The 22,463-nt window shown below is 38.2% G+C and overlaps 3 protein-coding genes across 3 annotated transcripts; 1 reads left to right on the top strand and 2 right to left on the bottom strand.

Annotated features, from left to right (window-relative positions):
- Positions 1-83: 83 nt before the first annotated feature.
- Positions 84-9,162, bottom strand: phgdh (phosphoglycerate dehydrogenase). The gene is made up of 12 exons (XM_061054421.1): positions 8,883-9,162; positions 7,102-7,253; positions 6,950-7,015; positions 6,797-6,851; positions 6,526-6,624; positions 6,280-6,412; positions 5,607-5,755; positions 5,303-5,455; positions 4,460-4,598; positions 4,101-4,228; positions 3,792-4,014; positions 84-465 (listed from the first exon to the last, which is right to left on the bottom strand). Exons 1-12 carry the CDS (start codon positions 9,018-9,020, stop codon positions 311-313), a joined length of 1,590 nt encoding a protein of 529 aa, XP_060910404.1. The 5' UTR covers positions 9,021-9,162; the 3' UTR covers positions 84-310.
- Positions 9,163-11,138: 1,976 nt separating this feature from the next.
- cfap210 (cilia and flagella associated protein 210) lies at positions 11,139-14,195 on the top strand. The gene is made up of 9 exons (XM_061054412.1): positions 11,139-11,305; positions 11,852-12,051; positions 12,143-12,316; positions 12,391-12,596; positions 12,702-12,858; positions 12,948-13,087; positions 13,186-13,378; positions 13,535-13,699; positions 13,808-14,195. The coding sequence occupies exons 1-9, from the start codon at positions 11,257-11,259 to the stop codon at positions 14,159-14,161; spliced, it is 1,638 nt and encodes a 545-aa protein (XP_060910395.1). The 5' UTR covers positions 11,139-11,256; the 3' UTR covers positions 14,162-14,195.
- Positions 14,196-14,957: 762 nt separating this feature from the next.
- ppig (peptidylprolyl isomerase G (cyclophilin G)) lies at positions 14,958-21,526 on the bottom strand. The gene is made up of 13 exons (XM_061054411.1): positions 21,378-21,526; positions 20,077-20,154; positions 19,709-19,783; positions 19,507-19,614; positions 19,272-19,316; positions 19,096-19,183; positions 18,946-18,975; positions 18,722-18,861; positions 18,459-18,633; positions 18,198-18,383; positions 18,021-18,111; positions 17,705-17,844; positions 14,958-17,011 (listed from the first exon to the last, which is right to left on the bottom strand). The coding sequence occupies exons 2-13, from the start codon at positions 20,135-20,137 to the stop codon at positions 15,991-15,993; spliced, it is 2,160 nt and encodes a 719-aa protein (XP_060910394.1). The 5' UTR covers positions 20,138-20,154; positions 21,378-21,526; the 3' UTR covers positions 14,958-15,990.
- Positions 21,527-22,463: the final 937 nt, after the last annotated feature.

The following is a 22,463-nucleotide window of genomic DNA, read 5'->3' as shown; positions in this document are numbered from 1 at the left end:
GGTTATTGACGGGATGAAAGTGTGAAGTTTGTTAAAGGAAATATAAAACTCTCAACTGAAAATACTTTAAAAGTGTTCTTACAGTAGTTTGAGTTAGTGTACTTTATTATTTCACACAGCACATGACAGAATCATCTCATTTTTATTTACTCAAACAAAGTGCATGTTAACCATCTAAACATTGGAATGTTATCAAAAGTTCAACTTCTAAACAAGTTGTTAGTTGTAAACATAGGGACCAAGATGGATCATTGAGGTTAGACACTCTTGAGAATGTGGAGATTTCTCCACGTAGCTTTTTCCACTGGTATTACACGGTGAGCTGTGCAGCATCCTTCACCAGAGGCTTCAAGGCACCGAGGTCACTGAGGAGGGAGGAGATCCCCACACAGTACCACAGATCCCCGGTGCGGTCTGCCGGAGCACTGAAGGACTCAATCTCCACTCCCTCTGAGGCCAGACATCCTAAACAAAAACAATGACAGAGTGAATAGGTGTGATTTTTAACTCTCCACAAAAAGCACTCACTCCTCAAAGGTCATAAATCAACCTTTCATCCACATGGAAATGATAGTGCCTAACCACCTGAACCATAATGATCACCTTCACTTGATTTAAAGTTACAGTAGATACAATTTGTCTTTGTGTTTCACTGCAACACTGAAGATAATAAATCTTTAAGGAGGCTTTGTAAAGTTCAGATGTGTACTTAGCAAAAATGTGGTTTATTCATGTCAAAAGAAAAATAGTACAAGAGATATCTGTTCAACACCAAAGTAGGGCCATAAAGGCGTGTTTTAAAGAAGTTAAAGAAAAATACACAACTAACTTATCAAGATGCAAAACAGTTGCACAGTTGAGAAAAGGCTTCCAAAGTTTTAGAAATAAAAAGGAGGAAAATCAAAATCTTTCAGTTGTTCAGTTACAATTTATTTTGCACTGTATACTGTGATTATTAAGAGTCAATCAGTTATCCATCAGAATGATAGATAGAACAATACTCTGGTATTTGGATGATCTATAAACGGAATGGGGAATGAAATGGATGTAATTACTGTATGTTTGCCAAGTTTGTCTCAAAGGTCCAGAATAGTAGGGAAGATGTATACTCTATTTTTTTATTCTTTGTTTTGTACTTGCAAGTATGAATTATAAGAACAGGCTTCATCAGAGATATATGAAGTTCTTGTAGACAAAGAGATCTTAAAGTTTGCTTGAGAATATAAAAAACTTTCAAAGAGGTTTTCTTTAGTTTTGGGCTTTTTGAGGCGTTGGCTTGAAAAAGAAAAATATGGAGTTAGATCAGTCTCAATATTCACAAATGCACACAGAAGGATTCACAAATGTATTTCAATACACACACAAATATATTTCATTCTATATAAATGTAAAACAAATCCACAAATTAGAAAATAAGAGTCACAAATGTATTTCTGATTCACACACAAATATTTATAGTTTTGTATATATGTAATAGAAATCCACAAATGTATAATATACATATATATTTAAAAAACACATTTGTATCTTGTTACATTTATATACAAACTGTTCAGTCTGCATTTACAAACTGTTTGTTATTTGTTAACCTCACTGCATTTGTGTGTGGGACTTTTGAGACTCCTCTGCCGTGGTTAGATCATATTAATATTATAATATTTACAGTCTATGGGTTAGATTCACAAATGCTTTTTTTTTCAGCAGGGAACTTTCTGTAGCCAATCAGATGTCTCCTTCCTATTCAGCCAATCACAGTAGTGTAGATTCAAGGGTATGATTTAATGTGATCACTTTAGCATTACATCTGTGCAGACAGTGATTAGCCTAGCTATCAGACAATCTGATTAGGTCATCTTTATTCTGACCAGCACAAATAGTCTCTGTGATTGTCGTACTATATGGAAAGTTGTTTATCGTGTTGGCTATATTGACTGCGTGTTGGTTAAACTGGTGATATTCTGGCCGATGTGTTGGGGCCGAGGCTTTTGAAGGACCCATTGTTTACTATGTTGTTGTTTGTGCTGGTCAGAATAAAGATGACTTATGATGACAGATGTAATGCTAATGTGATCACATTAAATCATACCCTTGAATCTACGCTACTGTGATTGGCTGAATAGGAAGGAGACATCTGATTGGCTACAGACATTTCCCTGCTGAAAAAAAAGCATTTGTGAATCTAACCCATAGACTGTAAATATTATAATATTAATATGATCTAACCACGGCAGAGGAGTCTCAAAAGTCCCACACACAAATGCAGTGAGGTTAACAAATAACAAACAGTTTGTAAATGCAGACTGAACAGTTTGTATATAAATGTAACAAGATACAAATGTGTTTTTTAAATATATATGTATATTATACATTTGTGGATTTCTATTACATATATACAAAACTATAAATATTTGTGTGTGAATCAGAAATACATTACTGAATCTTATTTTCTAATTTGTGGATTTGTTTTACATTTATATAGAATGAAATATATTTGTGTGTGTATTGAAATACATTTGTGAATCCTTCTGTGTGCATTTGTGAATATTGAGACTGATCTAACTCCATAATAAACAGAATGGGGAATGAAATGGATGTAATTACTGTATGTTTGCCAACTTTGTCTCAAAGGTCCAGAATAGTAGGGAAGATGTATACTCTCTATTTTTTTATTCTTTGTTTTGTACTTGCAAGTATGAATTATAAGAACAGGCTTCATCAGAGATATATGAAGTTATAGATGAGAATATAAAAAACATTCAAAGAGGTTTTTCTTCGATTTTAGGCTTTTTGAGGCGTTAGCTTGAAAAAGAAAACAAGTAGCACTGCAGGACTAAGTGATGACTGACATACATCCATATATCAAGCTATAAGTGAAAGAATTGAATGCAAGATGAAGTTATGAGGTACACCAACAAGTAGTGGTGTAACGGATCACAAATCTCACAATTCAGATTGGATAACAGATTTTGGTCTCGGATCCGATTGGTTTTCGGATCAGCACAAAAAAAAATCTCAGAACTTTTCTACACCTCAGCTAGCCATGACTCAAACTGCACTATGAATCAAATAATATTGATATAAAGCAGTAGATAAATCTGAAGTCCCTTTAAAAATCTCAGTATAACAGACTGTAACATAAAAAAATTCCAGTATTTCTTAAACAATATTTGAACACATAGCTCTGTAACAGAGTGTATATGTCTGAGATTACAACAGGCTGTAACATTATTTTACATTACTGATGTGAAGCTGCTGACATGATTATTACAGACACGCTGAGATGAAATGAAGAAAAGTTTAAGCAGCGTCTGATAAAGAGTAAAAATACACTTCACAGCCCGTTTCTGTGTGAAAGTCCGTGAAAACCTTTCATAAAAATATATTTCAAGAGAACCCTGGCTCTCGCCCAATGGCAGCTGGAATCGGCTCCAACTCCCCACGCGACCCCAAATTTGACAAGTGGTCCAGAAAATAGATAGATATTTATCTAGGGGATATTCTAAAAGACTGAACTGCCTTCCTGTTGGTATGGCGGTTCTCCATGGTGCCTACATGGCCTACAACTCTGCCTTCTTTTCACTCAGACTCTGCAAAGGATTTAAGCTGCAGTTCATTTTATTGTACACCATGCTGATTAATTTTCCATGAATTCCAGGATCACACACCATCAGAACCAGATCAACTGTGATCCGTTTCACCACTACCATCAAGTGAAATGACAAACTAAAGGTCTATGGAGGTTGATAGCTTTACTTACGTCATCCCCTAAACATAAGAGGTTAACTTCTTACCAGCCACTGAGGAGAGGAGCTGAGGGTTTGCAGAGGCCTTAAAGAACAGTAGATTTCCGGTAAGAGAGACGGGCTGCCTGAACACACTCTCACTCAGCTCCAGCAGCACCGGCACACCACCTTGAACTGAACCACTGGCTTTGTAGCTGCAGCTGTTTGACATGACCTCCACCTTACACACACCGCTGGAAGCCTCGTCTGATGCACAGTGGCTCTGGTTGACCTGGGGAGTTAGTTCACACATGTAATCATTTCATTTCTGGATACATGTCATTTTCATGCAATTTCCAGAAAATGTTGCGGCTGTACCGTGATTCCAGACTCCTTGGCAAGGCTCAGTACGTTTATGAGATTCGGGCAGCAGCCAGATTTAGGATTCAGAAGTCCAACAAGGACTGAAGAAGTCATGAAGCTAGTGGAGGACTTCATGCAATCCCCTGGTTTAGAGAAAACAGTTTAAATGTTCACTGTTGCAGAAAGCAAGTACAAAACTGGAAAATGCATTTTCACATTTTCAAACTTATGTTGTTTGCAACTCGCTGGTCTAACATGAATTCAGCTGCTGTTTCACAATCACACCACCAGAGGGCGGCAAATAAATATTATCCCCCCCCTAAAAAAAGAACCTTTTGAAAACCACAAACTGGTTGGACCAGTGGGGTTTCTACCTTGAGTGGTGATTTTGACATGACTGAACGGTTTCTCAGCAGCAGTGCACGACTGCAGCACGGCTCCGACAGCTTCACCCAGTTTGATCAGCTGGTTTGAGTCCTGGGAGAACGTGCTAGCCAAAACCTGTGCATTTACCTTTAAAAAAGAAAAAACAAAAAAAACAGAAGAGACATGAAAACAGAGAACTTTTAGGAACGGTATGTCATCATGGAATTTAAAAGCATATGTCCACTGTGTCACAATAACTGGCTGAAACGTTTTGTGGCTTTTCTACATGAAAGCCTTCAAATAAAAAGACATAAAACACAAATTCAGGATCAAAATCTGCTGATGTATTTTGCCTAGCAGCTCTGGTGCACTTTGGTCACACTTCATTTGATGAGTCATGTGTCTTGTTGCAAGTGATGCATAGGACACTTTCAAATCCAAATATATTGGCGAAAGCTGTGAATGAAGAATATTTAGAAGACCCCAGTAAGACCATTACAATTTCTTTTTCAATCCTTTTCGTATTCAAAAACCTATAATGGTGTCTTTTCTCCTCTTTCAGACGTTGAATTCATTTAATTTATTTTAGAGCCACATTATCTGAGTAAATGAGTCAATGTTTACATGCTTATCTCCACCATCTGTGACACACAGATTTCCACAAAGACAGCCACTGTGATTGTTGCAGTGACGACTAGCAGTTTATTAATCGGTCACTTAAAAGTCACCACAACTCTGAGAAAGTGCAGCAGTCAAATACCTTTAAAATGTTTTTATAACAACAACAAACAGAAAGTCTGAGAAGTTCTTTTGAAGCTGGATATGTTAAACAAACACAGAGTAGAACTTACTGCTCCAACCAGCTTCTTGCCGTTCACCATATCCACGATCTGCAGGGCGATGTCCTCCCCACAGCGAGCCTGAGCCTCCTGGGTGCTGGCTCCCAGGTGAGGACAGCTGATGCAGTTAGGATGGTCGATCAGTGAGCGATTCTTAGGTGGCTCCTGTCACCAAAACATGCACACAGAGTAAGATGTGAACTACAGCATCTCTTTTATTGGCTGCAATGAGTGATCATCAGTTTTCTAGAAGAAGCTTCTGTCATTGCATAAAGTGAACTGTTAGTTGTGTGAGGACATGCTTTAGTGATCTTGCCTCAACAAAGACATCGAGCCCCGCTCCTCCACACTGTCCGGTCTGCAGCGCCCTGAGGAGAGCGTCCTCGTCTATGATGCCTCCTCGTGCACAGTTCACAACCTTCACTCCTGTCTTGCATTTAGCAAATGATTTATCATTGAGCAAACCTAGGGAGGGGAAAAGAAAGAGCCATTGAAAACCAAATCTCATATTTCTAATTACAGAGTTTGCCAGTGCGCAGCCTGAGGTCCTCAGGCAGGAACCTCCTTACTGTTCACACCTCAAACTTGAAAACTAAAGGAGATCAAGCATTTGTAGCTCGGGCTCCTCGGCTGTGGAACGACCTGCCTGAGGATCTCAGACGAGCTGCATCAGTATCTTCTTTTAAAAACACATTTTTATCATAAGGCCTTCTTATAATCCTTGTTTCATCCATGATGTTTTATTTGTTTGACTGTTAACTTTAGCCAATCTTTGTCTCTGTTGTTTCTCTTTTCTCTGTTCATTGGGTGATTGCTGCACTGTTGTTTTATTTTTCATGCTTTTTTAATAGGATTTTATTGTTGTGTATTTGACTGTTGGGATTTTTCTTTTTTCTATAAAGCACTGTGACGTTGGTTTTGATAAGTGCTTTATAAATAAACTTTATTATTATTATTATATAGTTTGAAGAACGTTGTGTGTAACTCACCGACAGTAGAGGGCATCAGGGGAGTGTGGACAGTGATGTAGTCACACAGCGGCCAGAGCTGCTCCAGAGACATCTGCTCCACCCCCCAGCTGGCTGTCACCTCAGGAGGAGTGATTGGATCGTAGCCGATAGTCTAAGAAGAAAGAGAGAGAGAGAGAATCTGTTTCATCAATTTATTAAAGGAACAATTTACCATAAATGAATCGTAGGTGCACCCTCTTTGTCGTGTATAATTTGGTTACTTACCCTCATGCCAAATGACTGCATTCTTGAGGCGACTTCCTTTCCTATTCTTCCAAGACCGACTATTCCAAGAACCTTTCCATACAGCTCTGCACCCATGAACTGCAAAATGAGAAAGAAAAAAGATTACAAAACTGAATAACAACTGAGAGGTGTCACTTCTGATCAGCAATGACGGGCAAGAAGACAATGGAGCCAATCATGCAACAGTGAATCGCTTTATGTGCGCAGGCATTCAAATGGAGCACAGGAACAAACCCAAATCTCTGCTGACCTTTTTGCGATCCCAGTTGCCTTGTTTCATGGACATCGCGGCTTGAGGCACGTGTCTAAAAAATACAGAAAAGGTAAAAATAATGACACGTCTGAGGTACATGAATGAATACAAAAAGTTCATGTTGCCCATGAAAAGCATGTCTCGTCTTGCCTTGAGAGGCTCATCAGTAGGGCACATGTCAGCTCCGCCGCACTGATCGTGTTGCCACTTGGTGTGCTGGGAAAAAACAAAAATCACAGTTACTGAACAGTGCAAGACACAGTGAAACATATGTGTTTAGTTTGCACTGATCACAGACTCACTTCATGACAATAATACCCTTCTTAGTGGCAGCATCAACATCCACGTTGTCCACACCGGTCCCCGCTCTCCCGATGATTTTTAGATTATCAGCAGCATCGATGACGTCAGCCGTTACCTTGGTTGCAGATCTAACCACGAGGCCATCATAGTTCTAGGATGAAGAGAAAAGCAAACAAGTTAGTCCAAAGAGAAACAATGAGTCCATCCTGGGAGAACGCAAAGTTATTGATGTTAAGGATGAAACTCTCATTATAACCTCATCTTGTGTCAGAAATATGGTTTTGGTACTTGAAATAGTTCCACTAGATTCATGTCAACTCAAATTATCCCAAACTGAGGGCGCTTTCAGAACAATTATTTTTTTTCCGTTTAAACTAACGCTCATGTGTTTCCTCTGATTATTTTTGTTTTTCTTACTTTGAATCTAACTCAAATGCAGAATTTCACAATTCCACTAAAACAGCCTTAAAAAAAAGGTGTTTGATTTTGAAAATGATAAAAGCCACTTGAAAAATGATACAGCCTGTGTCAACGTGACTATCTGCTGTTCAGTGAAGGTGACCTGCTTGTTGTAACAAGTAAGTGTGTCAACTCATTAGTCAGAGGATTATTTCTCATGTAAGGAAGTGGAGGGACGTTGATCCAGAGGTTTGTTTAGCTGGTGTATACTATTGGGTACTGGCAGACCCAATAGGAGGTGAAAGTCAAGTGAGTATTATGGTTTTTGTATATTCTTCTCTCAGTTTGTGACTACTCCTGCTAGCTTTAATGAGGTCCAGTTGCAGCTAATTATCATGCTCATATAATACAGTAATGGAGAATGTCCAAAGTCAATATACATTTTATTTTCTTTAAAAAAAAGTAAAGTAGAAGAAAGATGAATTGCACCATAACTAAAACATATCTTTTCTAATGAATAGTTTTCATGTTGTGGGGTTATGACACTGTATGGTTTCAGAGGTTTTGAAGGATCAGGGTGCAGGATTCAGAGAGAATCTCACAATGAATTTGCAGATTGCAACCAATGAAACTGCTCTCCTTATCATATCCTTGAGTGTGCAAGCTTCAGAGAAAATTCTGTGGCAACAAAAATGAAAATTCATCTTTTTTTTTTCCTGATTAATATGAACTAGGGGCGATATCTTTGGAGTATTGATTCAGTTTTTCTGCAATAGTTTTTCAAAATCTTACACTCTAGTGTCCTTTAATGGTTTATGGGTAACCAGAGAAGGGTCTTTCGTTTTCAGTCTGGACCAAATGGCTAATTCTTTGCCCAACAGTAAGCCAGGCTACACTCACTTTTAATGTGTTTGTTATCTGACACATCATCTAATGTTAGAGGTAAATATGACTCTTTGGATCCATGCACATCCACTGCATTATTCTGCTGAAAGCCTGCAGCATATGGTACTGAGTGAGAGTGATGGGAGAATCTGTAAAGTCAGGGATGAGTTGCATCAGCTTCTCAAGGGGCGGTACTAACTTTACAGTCACCTCAGCTTTTACAAAACGTGTCCAGCCCGTTTACACTGCTTCATATCATGCACACACACACACACACCTTCCATTAAACTTTGAATGAAAGAAAAGCACAAATCCTCATTGATTCATTCGTTTTAAACATTTATCCCAAGACAAGTGCGGGGGCAAAAAAAGCACCAGCTTTTACAATGATGCTAACATTAGCACCTAAACTTTCTGCTGCAGAGTAGACATTAAACAATACAATGGATTCAAGTGTAATGTTGCACTTATTGTCACTACTGGCTGCAGATCTTACCTTTATCTCCGCGATTAGGTCATCTTTCTTCATGTTCTGTTTCTCCGTCACTCGGATGCCATTTTCCTCCAGAATGGCCCTGCAGCGGGGGTCCACACTTTCACTGATTAAAACAGTCTTGATGGAGATAGGGGCCATCTTGGTCGCTTTATGGGTAAGTAAGTGCTGCTGGTCGTGCTGCTGGTGCCTCGGTGAAGTGCTGTGATGGATACGGAAAGTTCTTTTCCCTCTGTTGGGTTTTGAATGGTTATGTTAGATTTACGCCAGCCCCCCTCTCTGAACCCGCCTCTCATACATCGCCTGCTCTGACGTCACAGAAAGAAGGCCATCCCGACTACTGGAGACCAGTTCAAAAAAACAAGTTTCATCATCAAGCAGTGGAAATAGGAATAGTTTCTTGTCTTCTTTAAAACTTGTATTTGTATTTTTTTTTTTTTTTACTGTAGATGAAGCTCATCGCAAGTCCTCATTACAATCAAAATAACATAGCCTAAGTATTATCAGCAAGAAATATAGCCTACCTAAGATTGGACATTCAAAAGTACCAATTCTGCTGGTAATTGTCCCTATTATATTGTAGGATGTTATTCACAAGAAGGTTGCCATTTGTCATTGACTAACATGCAAGCAGCAAGTCGAAGCATGGTGAAGATATTTCACATCATATTTTAAGACACACATCTATGTGTTTAACATGCCCAAGATTAATCTGCAAAGCAACTAGGCTAGATGTCATATAAACGCAGTTGGGTAGCAATTGTCAAAGGCTATTTATTTATGTAGTACTTTGAAATGACAGGAAGAAGCATGAAATGTTTATTACTTTATGTTCAGTCAGTTGTGTATCTTTATCTCCTGTGATGGATTCTTAGTGTAATGTTATTGGCATGCTGTAACCTCACACACTATGCACATAAAGATACTGACATTAAATATGATTGAAGTGAATGACTTTAGTGGTCAAACTTGTTAATATGTTCCCTTGTTTGAGTTCGGGAGAGTCTATTCTGTTCACTCCTAATTTAACAGACGCTGCTCCTCACCTGACTCATTATAGGCTGCACATGACAGCGCCCGCCCCCCCCCAACACACACACACACACACACACACACACACACACACACACACACACACACACACACACACACACACACACACACACACACACACACACACACACACACACACACACACACACACACACACACACACACACACACACACACACACACAAAACACAAACTCATCTTAAATCTTAATCTTAAACAAGTTCAGTAGTTTACCATGCCTGCCTTAGTTACACAATTAGTCGTATCTGCTTCAACACTAAAATTGAAATCAAATGTTTGTAGTAATGTTTGTGTCGAGTCTATTTTGCTTGAACCAGGGGAATAACATGGCGTCCTGCTTAAATCCTTAATGTATTGTCATATTATTTTGTTCACTTAGCTTATTTTAAAAGTTTGTCATAGGAATACAGCTGGACTAATATGCTATGAGGCTTACACCAATTCCATGTTCGTGTTGACTTTCTCTGTATGTTTGCAGACTTATTCCATATTAAGAAAGGCATGTGCAAAATATTTAAAAAAACATGAAAATAATGATGTCAACTTTTATGAAGTAGGTCTTTGATAGAAGATATTGAAGTTTGATTGCTGAAGTCCTAAGTGCTGCACAATGCCCACTAAACGACACTTCTCAAGGAAAATATATAGCACACATTTTAGTTGTTAGGCCACCCAGAGGATAATGTTTGTCATTTTTCAGTGGGAATCTCCATCTCCATAAAACAATGCATCCAGTGTAGAAGCAGCACATCATTTTCTAAAATATTAAAAGTATATTCTTTAAAAAAAAAACTAAGCTCACTACGAGTGGCCTACATAAAGTGATTGAAATATGTGATAAACATATAAATGAATCACTGATTAGGTATACATCCCAAAAATATTAAAGGCTAAATTAAAAAAGAATAATCTACTATACCACTTTTGGTAATTTTGAGTAGCCTACATTAAAAGTTAGATCTTTAACACTCATTGTTTGGGCTTATAGGCCTTACATATTTTAACATTTCAACTTCAATCTTAAATGTCTGATTACCTCTTATTAGTACAGTATAAGGTCCTGAACAGAGAGGGCTCTGACGGTATCAGATTGATATAGAATTGAGGCCCGGCACACAGCGTCACCTGTCGTTCACTATGGGAAAGGCTTCTGATTGGTTTAACTGTTGCCTGGATACGGCGCAACAAATGAGGACACTGACACAACTTTGTGACACCTGGCAAGAATTCAAGCAAGATATTTCTTGTTAGAAACAGCTTCATTCAGAGTAGAATTTGTTCACTTTTTAAAGTTGTTTGTCAAATGGCAGCGGAAGTTCAGTACGGTCGACGAAGAGGCTCCAGCAGGAGAGGTGAGAGCTTACCTTTCTGTGAGTCGGCTGGGTTTTGTAGCAAACAAACCAATTGTTGGTAAAAACAATCTGAAAGTCGCGTTGAATTTAACAATTCACAACAATAAAAGAAACTGTAGTTTTTAAAATCATCTTTCCTCTTCCAAATAAAACAACTTCCGGTTCAAGCCTCGAATAATTATATTGATTGATAGGATATTATAATTCGGCTATTATTATTATCATCAATGGATTATAATTATTATCGTATTTTTATTAATCGTTTCAAATTCCAAAAGATCTCGAGATACAATTCGAGGAATTCATGCATTATATTTAAAACTTCTAATTTGTTAAGACATCTTCAAAATTAGCCTATTATCTTTTTTGGGAAAAACAAGACAATACCGATTATTTAAAGAAGAGATAACATTCTTGGTGGGATCTTGATTACTCTTTTTTTATTGGTCAGGAGTCAAGACAGTCCACAAAAGACACAATTTAGATCCCTTTGTATATATGACTGATTTTTGGGGGTTATTTTCTCATTATGTTTAGTCCTTTCAGCTGACGAAGCCAATAAAATGATCAAGCCTGCAGACCTGCATCAAGTCACTGTCTTAAACAAGGCTGAGTGGCAGAGAATTCAAGACCAACTGAACCAAGTGAATAGAGAAAAGGAGAGTTTGAGAGAGGAAGCAAAGGAGAGAGAAAAGCTCTATTTGCATTCAAAGGAGGTGGTGAAGACATGGACCAATACCATCGCTGTAAGTTGTTTGCACAGATTCAAGATTTGATGTACATTTGCAAAATGCACTACTTACACTGCAAGTTAACACATGTTGACATATGTTAAAGGGTCAAAGGCAAAAAAAGCTAGAGGCGAAAAAGATTCGGGAGCAGATTGAGGAGGAGAAAAGAAAACAACTCGATAAAGAAGAGGCTGAATACAAGGAGCAGAAGAGGAAAGAGGCCATTGAAAAAGCAAAGACTCAGCTGTACTACCAAACAGACCGTGTTAAAGGACTACATGTTAGTATTGTGAATTATTGTCTCCATTTTCTTACATGTTCAGCCTTTTGACATACAGGTTTCTACCTCCACAGGGTGCACTTTTGTTGACAGAGGTGCTGAAGGAGAGGGAAGCTCAGATTGAACTGAAGCAAAGAATCCAGAGTGCCTCCAAAGATGTGGAGAAACATTACATAGATGTGGTGACGATCAGAGAGGACGAGGCCAAAAGGAAGGACCAGGAGAAAGCACTCGAGAAAAAGCTTGAAAAACGGGCTGTTGCAGAGGACCTGAAAACCCAGTTAGTCTCAATTCAGACCCCAAAAAGCTACTTTTTTATTTCATGGAAGAGCCAGAAGAGTTGGACAGTGTTTGGTCTCGTGTTAAGATAATTTCATCTCTTTAGGATCAAGGAAGTTAAGCAACTGAGAGAGCAGGAGAAGAAAGAGAACAAGAAGGAGGGAGAGGAAACCCAACAGCTTCAAGAGATCTATCAGTGGGAGCAAAGAATGGAGGAAAAGAGACAGGAGGAGCAGAAGAGGGAGCTCATGCAAGCTCACCTGGTAGCATCTCAGTAGCACAGCTTATTTAGAATGTGTATCCTCATCCATCGCACATACACACTATAATAAACTTTGGGTTTTTTTTGCAGGAGCATCTCACCAATAGGAATCTTATTAAAGCAGCCGATGAACAAAAACGAGAAGCTGAAGAGCAGCAGAGGAAACTTTTTCTCTCTGCGAAACAAAAAATGATGAGGCTGCGAAAAGACAAAGAAAAGGAATTGTTTAAGTAAGAGCCAGAAACACAGTTTAAAAAAAACTGTGTTGATATCTGTAATATACAGCCAGTTATTATTTATATATTTGTGTGTTTTTTGCATTTCAAAGTGAGGCCCAGTCACGCAGAGAAAGGATCTTGGACAAACTGACGGTGAAACAGCAGGAGCAAACTGTGGATGAAGAGCAGAAGATTGCAAAGGCTGTCGCTGAGCAGGAGGCGAGACAAGCACGACAGCAGTGGGAGGAGTACGAGAAGAAGGCTACGATGCTGAAGTCAATCGCTGAACACAGAGAACTCATGGTAAAACAATATTTAAAGATGCATCTGGGTCATTTTTATAACCCATTTTTCATTTGTTTTTTTCTTCTTTTATTAAATCTGAAACTCATGCAAAGTAAATCCAGGGTCAGGTAGCAGAATTGTAAAACTTGTGAAACAGAAACTTTTTTTCATTAGATGAAAGAAAAGGAGCAGGAGGAGAAGAAGGCAGAACAGGTCAACAAAGATGCACTCCAGGCCAAGAAAGAAGCTGACAGAATATTTTCGGAGAAACAGCAACTCAAGGCTCAGAAAATCAAAGACGACAGGAGAAAACTACAGGACTTCTATGCAGGACAAATGGTATTGTTCAAACATCCTCCACTGCATCATTTGAAATCTTGTGTTTTAGTTTGAGCTTCTTCTCTGTAGGAAAACTTGCATGTCATTTTTTTGGTCTTTGAAAACCAGGCTGAAAAGGAAGAAAAACATCTGCGGCTAAGAAAAGAGGAATACGAGTATGAAGTGAAGAAGGCCGAACTCATCGCTGAAGAGGAAAACCAGTTTCAGCAGTATTCCCGGCAGGTCATCAACAAAGCGGCGGAGGCTCAGAGAAATGTGTTCCCGCTTTGTAAAGCTGCAAAGGAAGGGATCGGAGGAGGACTGGGGCCTGTTTTTAATGGAGTCAGACCGAGCTACCTTGTTCAGGACTGCACTGGAGCTCAAATGCCCAAATATGTGTCTGGTGTTACCCACAGTGTGAAAAAGCTCAATGAAACTGTAGATATTCAAGATGCTAAGAAGAGACTTGGCTTTACATGGTGAGAGGTCTCTCACAGCTGGCAGTTTCCTAAAATCCCTAAAATTCTGAACATTTTAGTAGCATACTTTGATTCTCTGGACAAATGTGCAAGAAACCACTTCTTCCTCACTACAATGAATTGTAGATTGAGATCTTTAACACTTTTCAACTGTCATTATTTTTGCACAACTATACAGGAGCAGTGCTGCCAGATGTTCCCTAAAACACAACTCACTGCATTTTGGGAATAAATGACATGCACAGGCCGGTATGTTGGCCCAGATGTTTCTGGCCACATCATGGAGATGAGTTATTTTGTCCTATTTGAAAGTTATATATACGTTCTTAGCTATCCTACTCTCGTGTTTTAGTAGCTACATTAGATTGGATATAGGGAGTGACACTGCATGAACTCTGGTAGGGATGCTCCACAAAGTGTTGGTAATTTACAAGACAGTCCGGCTGCAGACCTCCACTGTGAGGCTCCACCACTCCACAATATGGACTCATAGTGCTTAACAGTGTTTAACATCTTTTGGTCAAATTTAAGCAAAACCCTCCAAATCTTGAGGTCATCATCAGATTATGTCACGGACAGTGATTTGAAATAAATCAAAACAACAAAATGTCAACTCATCTTGAGTTTGGACTTAGATTTATAATAATCCAATTGATGTCTAATCACTGCACTAAATAATCCTGAGCCTAGATGTATGACACATCACCATTGCAGAGTATATTTCCTTAATAATGTTTTCATGAGTGTTAATTGTCATTTTGCATATCCATAATGATTAAGCTTGTCTGTGACCATTTACAGAATATTAAAACCATTTTAATTCAAATCAAAGTTGAGCCTTTTGATTCATTCTACATTGCAGTTGAGTTCTTAAAATCAATTTTCACAAAACACAAATCATACAAATGGTTTCGTGTTGTAATTACAGCATGACATTGGCATTTGTTTACATCGAAAAAAAGAGAAAAAGACAGATGTCTCAAAACTGGGGTTTACAGTAAAAGGTCAAGGGTCAACGAATTTAAAAAAGTCAGGGTGGTACATTTCATCCAACACAATGACTGGGAGAAGCATGCAAGTGTTCTCTGTCAGATTGAGTTTTGTAAAAAAAAAAAAAAATGAAAAAAAGAACACACGACGTGTTCTAAACTTAGGCACTCCTTATCCCAATCAAAACTTAAATAATTAACATGAATTTCAGAAGAAACTGTCCTCAGGACAAAAAAAGGAATTAAAGGTTGTCTCTTGCAGTAGAATCTGCTTTTTATCAACAGTCTTAAGTTCTGTCTATTGTAAAGCAAAATATAATTTACCAAAAATGCCAAATAAAGAAAAACCTTCAGCCTGACTTCCTCTTGAGACGTACAGTTAAAAGTATACGTGGTACTTTTTCCAGTCCAAACAGTAGGTCAATCTTCCATTTTAGTCACAATTCATTTTCCTTCAACTCTCCATGCAGCTTCAATTTCCCATCACAGCAGTGGTATGCACTTCTTATTTTCTTCCATTCAGAACCAAAGTGAGGTCCAGAGTTCAGACAAAGCTAACATGATGCTGCTGTTTGTCTATGCAAATTTGAGTGTGATTAAACCTTTTCAATTTCTACAACTCCTGTAGCTTCTAATTAGTAGTAGTTTGGGAAATTTACTCTGAAGGGGTCTGGGGCCAACATGTTATTTTTGACTGGACTGTAGAATGGATTACTTAGCACTGAATGAACGATGTAATAAGTGTCACACAGGATGGAAAAGCTGGAGGTGGAAACTACAAGTGTAATGGGTTCAAGCTGACTTTAAAATCCCAGCTTTCTTTTTTTAGGATACTATCTCAGGGTCAGTCACTGTCAGAGCTTGAGCTTGAGCTCGATTTCTTCCTCTTGCTGTCGTTTCTGTCGTCTTTGCCTCTTGTACTATCAGGTCTGGGCTTGGCCGGGCTCCTCCTTTCTCTCGATTTTGAGGTACTGTTTGCTTTGCCTCTTTTGGTGTCTGGGCTCTTTCGGCTCTTCCTTTTCTCATCTCTTTCGCTGCTGGAGCTGCTGCTATGTCTTCTCCTCCTGGAGGTGGCCTCTCTGTCTCTGTCCTTTCTATGAGACGAGCGCTCTTTGCTGTGGTCTCTCTTGTTGCTCTTGCTTCTGGAGCGTCGGCCTCTGTGCGAGTCTCGAGGCTTGTTTCTATCTGGACTTCTTGTCCGCCGTTCTTTATCCCTGGATGAGCCCCGCTTCTTATTCTCTCTTTCACTGTTGTGTCGTCTCTCCTGACTCCTGCTGCGCTCTCTTGCCCTGTCTCTGTCTTCTTTCTCTTTTGACACTGCAGCTCTGCCCTTATCCCTGTTCCTGCTACTAGACCTGTGCCTATCTTTTGTAGCTAATCGTTCCTTGCTCTTTGACTTTGTCCGAGTCCTCTCCCCATTTCTTCCTTTGGTATCCTCTTTATTTTTCTTATCAGACTCTTTCTTATCAGACTCTTTTTTATCATGACCCTTCTCTCTGTCTTTACTATGATTGGATTCGGATTCCTTTTCTTTCTTATTAGCACTGCGTTCTTTGCTCCTTGAGCGACCTCGTCTGTCATCACTTTTGTTCTTCTTCTCCCTCTCTCTGCTCTTTGACCTCTTGCTCTTCTCCCTGCTTTTACTGCGGCTTTGAGATTTGTCCCTTTTCTTTGCCTTGTGTTTGTTTTGCTTCTCATCCTTCTCTGCAGTGTCCTCGTCTTTGCTTTTGGATCTGTCTGACCGAGTTTTCTTGTCTTTCTTGTCTTTTTTACCCTCAGCTGTGTTTTCATGCCTTGTGTTAGACGTCTTTCTCTCTCTTCTTGGAGCTTTAGCAGCGTCATCCTTGGCTTCGCTCATGTCACCTCTGTAAAGGTAAATTCAATAGGAGATTTAACAAAAACAAGTCACACGGCATCAGGCAGCATTTAGGACTGACATAACAGTGTTATCATTTTCAGCAGACACTTTTGATCGAGAATTTTCTTAAAGGAAATTATTTGCTTTCATCATGCGTGATCTTCATACATTATCACAATAAAGGTATCCATTAGCTTAGAAAATACAAAGTAACAAACTTTCCAACGAAAAGCACAGTGGAAAACATTATAATTAAATGAAGTTTAAGAGTTTGAGTTGTGAGTTATGTATTAAATGCTCACATAGAGCCTTCATTTATTAGACAAGATCAGGTTTACATTGTTGCCTTGAACAACAGAACAATGTAAAAGGAAAACGTACAGCAGGGCCTAAATACAATAAATGAAATTTTAAAAAGTCTTGTTTTTTTTATTCTATATTTTATCTTCCTATAAAGTATCATGAGTTTTAAAACAAACTCTATAAGAGTATTTTAAAATGTGCCATGTCAAACATCCACTGTAGTTTTTCACACTGCATTTGACAATTCTAGCTGGGATCAAAATGTCTTTTCATACTGCACAAAGTGTTTTCTTTTTCCTCTCACTGGAAGTGTGCAAACATGTAACTATTTTTCTGGCTTTGAATTTTAAAAGCAAATCAGATGGACTGGACTGGAAAGGAATAGTGAGGTTCTTACTTGTCTCCCTTGATCCAGCGCTCTCCGGTGACCGCCCTCATCCTCTGACGATTCATTTCCTGACGCCAATGTGGAGGGGTTTCACTGCGCCGGAATCGATCTCTGGACCTTGAACGAGAGCGTGATGGAGTCCGGTACCGCTGGATGGGAGAAATGGAAAACTAGTTACATCTGTTCTACAGACCCAAACAGAGAGAAAACTCCACTAGTTAAGTTATAACTGATTAAATAAAAAACGTTGTGAAAGCCTTCAGAGAAGCTTAACTAATTAAAATAAGAATCACATTAGAATCTGAGCTTGGTACAGTGTACCTACCCTTGGACCCCTGCCTTTAATCTTTCTCCCAGACCGTGTCATCACCAGTCTTCTGTTATATGCTGACCGAGAGTTGAATGATATGCCAGCACTAGACAGAGAAAAACAATGAATATGAATAAAGTAACAACAATTCAATGGTGGAACTAATCAAATGATTGTCACAAGCAGACTCACCTCTCTCTCTGCCTTTCGTCTCTGTTACGTTCATTCTTTTCAGGCTCCTCTTTGGGATTCTGGACTGCCTGAGGACTCCTCCTCATGAGAAACCGATTCTCTGGGATGGGAGGAATTTCTTCAGGACGTAGAGTAGAAGTGACCAAATCTTCCTGTTCCTTTTCTTCAGCACTTTCAGCCTCAGGCCTAGAAAAGCATCGCAGCTTAGAAAAACAACTTAAGGTACCGTTCATACTGCACAATGGAAAATAGGTTGTTTACTTTTTCTTCTCCTGCTTCTTCTGTTTCTTTTTGAGCTTTTTGGCCTTCTTTTTCTTCTTAGATTCCTTCTCGGACTCTTCGGACTCAGAGGAAGATTTTGATGAGCTATCAGAGTCACTGGAACTACTGCTGGAACTGGAGGAGGCTCGCTCCTTCTTTTTCTCCTCTTTTTTTGCTGCAAACATTAAAGGTTTAGAAGCACTTCATAAAATGTAAGAAACAATCAGCAAGTTGAAGATTGAAAATGTTGTTCACAAACAAACCTTTAGATTTGGGAATGAGCTCTCCACAGTTCAACACTTTCACTTCGGAATATGGTCGGCTATTAGGGTCAGTTTTCTGGTTCTCCATGGTTTGAACAACCTCTTGGCCAGAGATCACATGACCAAAAACCACATGGACGCTGAAAAATTAATAGTAGTTAGTTAAACTGATTTTTGTGAAGCAAAACACTTTGCAATCAGTTAGTGTGTCAAGCAGCACTTACCCATCCAGATGTGGTGATGGTTTTGTTGTTCTGAAGTGTCAACAGCGTGCAATCCAAAAACAAAACAAAAACCCACATCGTTATTTGTACAGCTCTAGAGTGAACTTCTAGTGTGTCAAACCTACAATTTGAAACCGATTAAGTGCTTACATGAAAAACTGTGATCCATTAGTATCTTTGCCTCTGTTTGCCATAGACAGCAGGTACTCCTTGTTGTGTTTAACAGCAAAGCTCTCATCTGGGGGAAAAGGAGAAGATTGTACTGCCATCTTGAAGCCAACGTCGGTGTGGATAACAACTGACAGCTTTGACTGTGGCCTCTTTACCTTCAAAAAAGCCTCCATAGATGGATTCGCCTCCTCTTCCGTTACCTACCACGCAAGAGAAAGAATCAGCAAAGGTGATGCTAGTGGATCTGGATTTTTAGTATTTACATACGTGTGCTGATTACTGATGAATTATAAACTTAATTGGTGCTCTTAAACTTCATTAGGAGGGCGACATTCAGACCATACATGTTTGTTAGCTAAGATCACCAAATACACCAAAACGTCACTTCACCTTCACTGAAGTCTCCTCCTTGAATCATGAAGTCTTTGACAACTCGGTGGAACAGACATCCTTTGTAGTGGAGGGGTTTTTGGGTTCCTTTCCCGACGCCTTTCTCACCTTGATGAAACCACAGTACGTATTAATATCACATAGTGCTCAGAAATTTAGAGTTTATCTGTCTTATTCTTGTGGGACGACAAAAAATATTCACCTGTGCATAGGCATCTGAAGTTTTCACAAGTCTTGGGACAGACGTCTGAAAACAGTTCCACCACAACTCTGCCGACTTTGAAGAAAGAGCATTTGTGTATCATGAGAAATAACCTTAACAACATCCAGCTAAAACTAATGATGCTGGCACAGAGAATCTTTGAAAACATGAGCCTGTGTAAACTCATCGAGAGGGATGTTACAATGGCTTTATGTACATAGAGGCTATAGTTTGTTCTGCTGTTTAATTGTGTTACATTGTATTTAAATGGGTTTCTAATATCCTGCTTGTCTTATTAACATGAATCAACACTGTATTTAATTTTATACTGGGGAACGTGAATGAGAATGATGAGCTTTCTCTCTTACCGAGCACGTTACTGATTCCAATGTCAAGGAAGCAGCGTGTGCGCTGGACCTTGATGCCCATGATCACCTTTACAACACCTGCGGTTATAAAACAAAGATGACACACAGATTGACAACTAAGCAACCATTTCCTATCCAATATATGCAGGAATCTGCTTGAAAATCCTGCAAAGCTACCAGTCCAGGTCAGACAAACTGAGCGACTCATTTGCCTGCTAACCACTGTGAACCATCTGCTATGAGGGACAAAAAAATGACTAAAGTATAAATGAATAAATAAATAAATGTTGGTAGAAATGCATACAATAATGTATAAATAAATAAATAATTAAATAAATGCATCAATAAATATATATATAAATAAATGCAACAATTCATATATAAATTAATATATTCATATATTTATTTTTGTATTTCTGTGTCCATGTTGTACAAGGAAAAGTAAATATGTAAATTTAAGTGGGCCGTCATAACATTACTGAAGTAGGATTGGTCAATTTTGAAAAACAGACAGAAGCAAATTTACATATATACTTTTCCTCTTATGACCTGGACACAGAAATAAATAGATGTGTAAATGTAAAAATACGGAAATAAATTAATAACTCAATTAATGTGGAAATGTATGCATTGATACCTATATAACTGTAGAAATACGCTAATAAATGAATAAATACATGTAAAAATATATAAATAGCCTTTTTCATTAACAAAGTGTATTTATTATTTATTCATTGATGTATTGTTTTCAGCATTTATATATTTATTTATATATTTATTGATGCATTTATTTATTTATACACTATTGTATGCATTTCTCCCAACATTTATTTATACTTTAGTAATTTTTTGTCCCTCATAATCTGCTGCAAAATAAATAACCACTGTGTTAACTGTAATGCAGAACATAATGTAGTAATGTGGAGAACAGATGGATTCTGGGTAAAACTGGGTTACCTGATGTTCGCTTGTTTTTGCCTCGCATGCTAAAGTTAGCTAACTAGCAAAGCTTTAGAGTCTAACTTAACCAGTGAAGTCCACTGTGAATAAAAGTTAACTATCTCTAAACTTCAAATGAGCTTGAGCACATACTTATCTATCTTAATTGTGTCGTTAGGGGTTTACATAGACACACGGTCACCAACCGCATCTACTTAAAACAAGGCCCGGTGTTAGCATTAGCATTAGCAAGGTTACCATGTAGACAAGATGAGGAGGTTCTTCTTCAACTACACAACTAAAATATACAATTTAGAGACATCAATATTTCACTGTGACATAGTAAGTGGTAATAACGTCACCTGGAAATGTAAAGATATCAATCCATACAGCGAGCAGTCCTCACAAACGATGAAAGTTAAGTTTCATTCAGTGCTGGTCACAGTGTTTTCTAAAGATGGCGCGGCGGGGACGTCGTGCGCTGCGGCTTCACAGAGTGAGAGAGCCCTGAGATAGTATGCCCTGAACCTTACCTGTAAGGTAAACTCCTCCGACTGCTTCATCTCACACATGGAGTATTTATTTAAACTCCTCCGACTGCTTCATCTCACACACGGAGTATTTATTTAAACTCCTCCGACTGCTTCATCTCACACATGGAGTATTTATTTATTAATGAGCTATGAGTATGAGGGACAAAAAATGACTAAAGTACAAATAAATTTATAAATAAATAAATGTTGGGAGAAATGCATACAATAGTGTATAAATAAATAAATAAATGCATCAATAAATATATAAATGCTGAAAACAATACATCAATGAATAAATAATAAATACACTTTGTTAATGAAAAAGGCTATTTATATATTTTTACATGTATTTATTCATTTATTAGCGTATTTCTACAGTTATATATGTATCAATGCATACATTTCCACATTAATTGAGTTATTAATTTATTTCCGTATTTTTACATTTACACATCTATTTATTGCTGTGTCCAGGTCGTAAGAGGAAATGTATATATGTAAATTTGCTTCTGTCTGCTTTTTAAAATTGACCAATCCTACTTCAGTAATGTTATGACGGCCCACTTAATTTACATATTTACTTTTCCTTGTACAACATGGACACAGAAATACAAAAATAAATATATGAATATATTTATTTATATATTTATTGATGCATTTATTTAATTATTTATTTATACATTATTGTATGCATTTCTCCCAACATTTATTTATTTATACTTTAGTCATTTTTTGTCCCTCATATATGAGAGCTTCAACTTTCTATTATTACACCAAATTTGTGAGAAGATATCAGTTATCATGGGAAGGGCCTTGCTTTAATTTTTTTCTTTCGGGGAAATATTTGCCTTATTTGAGGCCGTAACACTTACACCGCAACTTGATTTGTCCAGCAGTATACTTTTGAAATTTCTT

This window comes from Labrus mixtus, chromosome 13 (genome assembly GCF_963584025.1).
Source record: "Labrus mixtus chromosome 13, fLabMix1.1, whole genome shotgun sequence".
Classification (NCBI taxonomy): Eukaryota; Metazoa; Chordata; class Actinopteri; order Labriformes; family Labridae; genus Labrus; species Labrus mixtus.
This window is presented reverse-complemented; position numbering and strand designations above follow the sequence as displayed.

Coding starts and splice junctions, on each gene's coding strand:
- cfap210 (XM_061054412.1), top strand. CDS start 11,257: ATGGCAGCGGAAGTTCAGTACGGTCGACGAAGAGGCTCCAGCAGGAGA. Junction 12,597..12,701: donor GCAGAGGACCTGAAAACCCA/GTTAGTCTCAAT, acceptor TCATCTCTTTAG/GATCAAGGAAGTTAAGCAAC. Junction 13,088..13,185: donor AAAGAAAAGGAATTGTTTAA/GTAAGAGCCAGA, acceptor TGCATTTCAAAG/TGAGGCCCAGTCACGCAGAG.
- ppig (XM_061054411.1), bottom strand. CDS start 20,137: ATGGGCATCAAGGTCCAGCGCACACGCTGCTTCCTTGACATTGGAATC. Junction 19,184..19,271: donor CTATGGAGGCTTTTTTGAAG/GTAAAGAGGCCA, acceptor CTTTTCCCCCAG/ATGAGAGCTTTGCTGTTAAA. Junction 17,845..18,020: donor TTAAAGGCAGGGGTCCAAGG/GTAGGTACACTG, acceptor TCTCCCATCCAG/CGGTACCGGACTCCATCACG.
- phgdh (XM_061054421.1), bottom strand. CDS start 9,020: ATGGCCCCTATCTCCATCAAGACTGTTTTAATCAGTGAAAGTGTGGAC. Junction 7,254..8,882: donor ACCTAATCGCGGAGATAAAG/GTAAGATCTGCA, acceptor TCTTCATCCTAG/AACTATGATGGCCTCGTGGT. Junction 5,756..6,279: donor CCTGATGCCCTCTACTGTCG/GTGAGTTACACA, acceptor TCCCCTCCCTAG/GTTTGCTCAATGATAAATCA.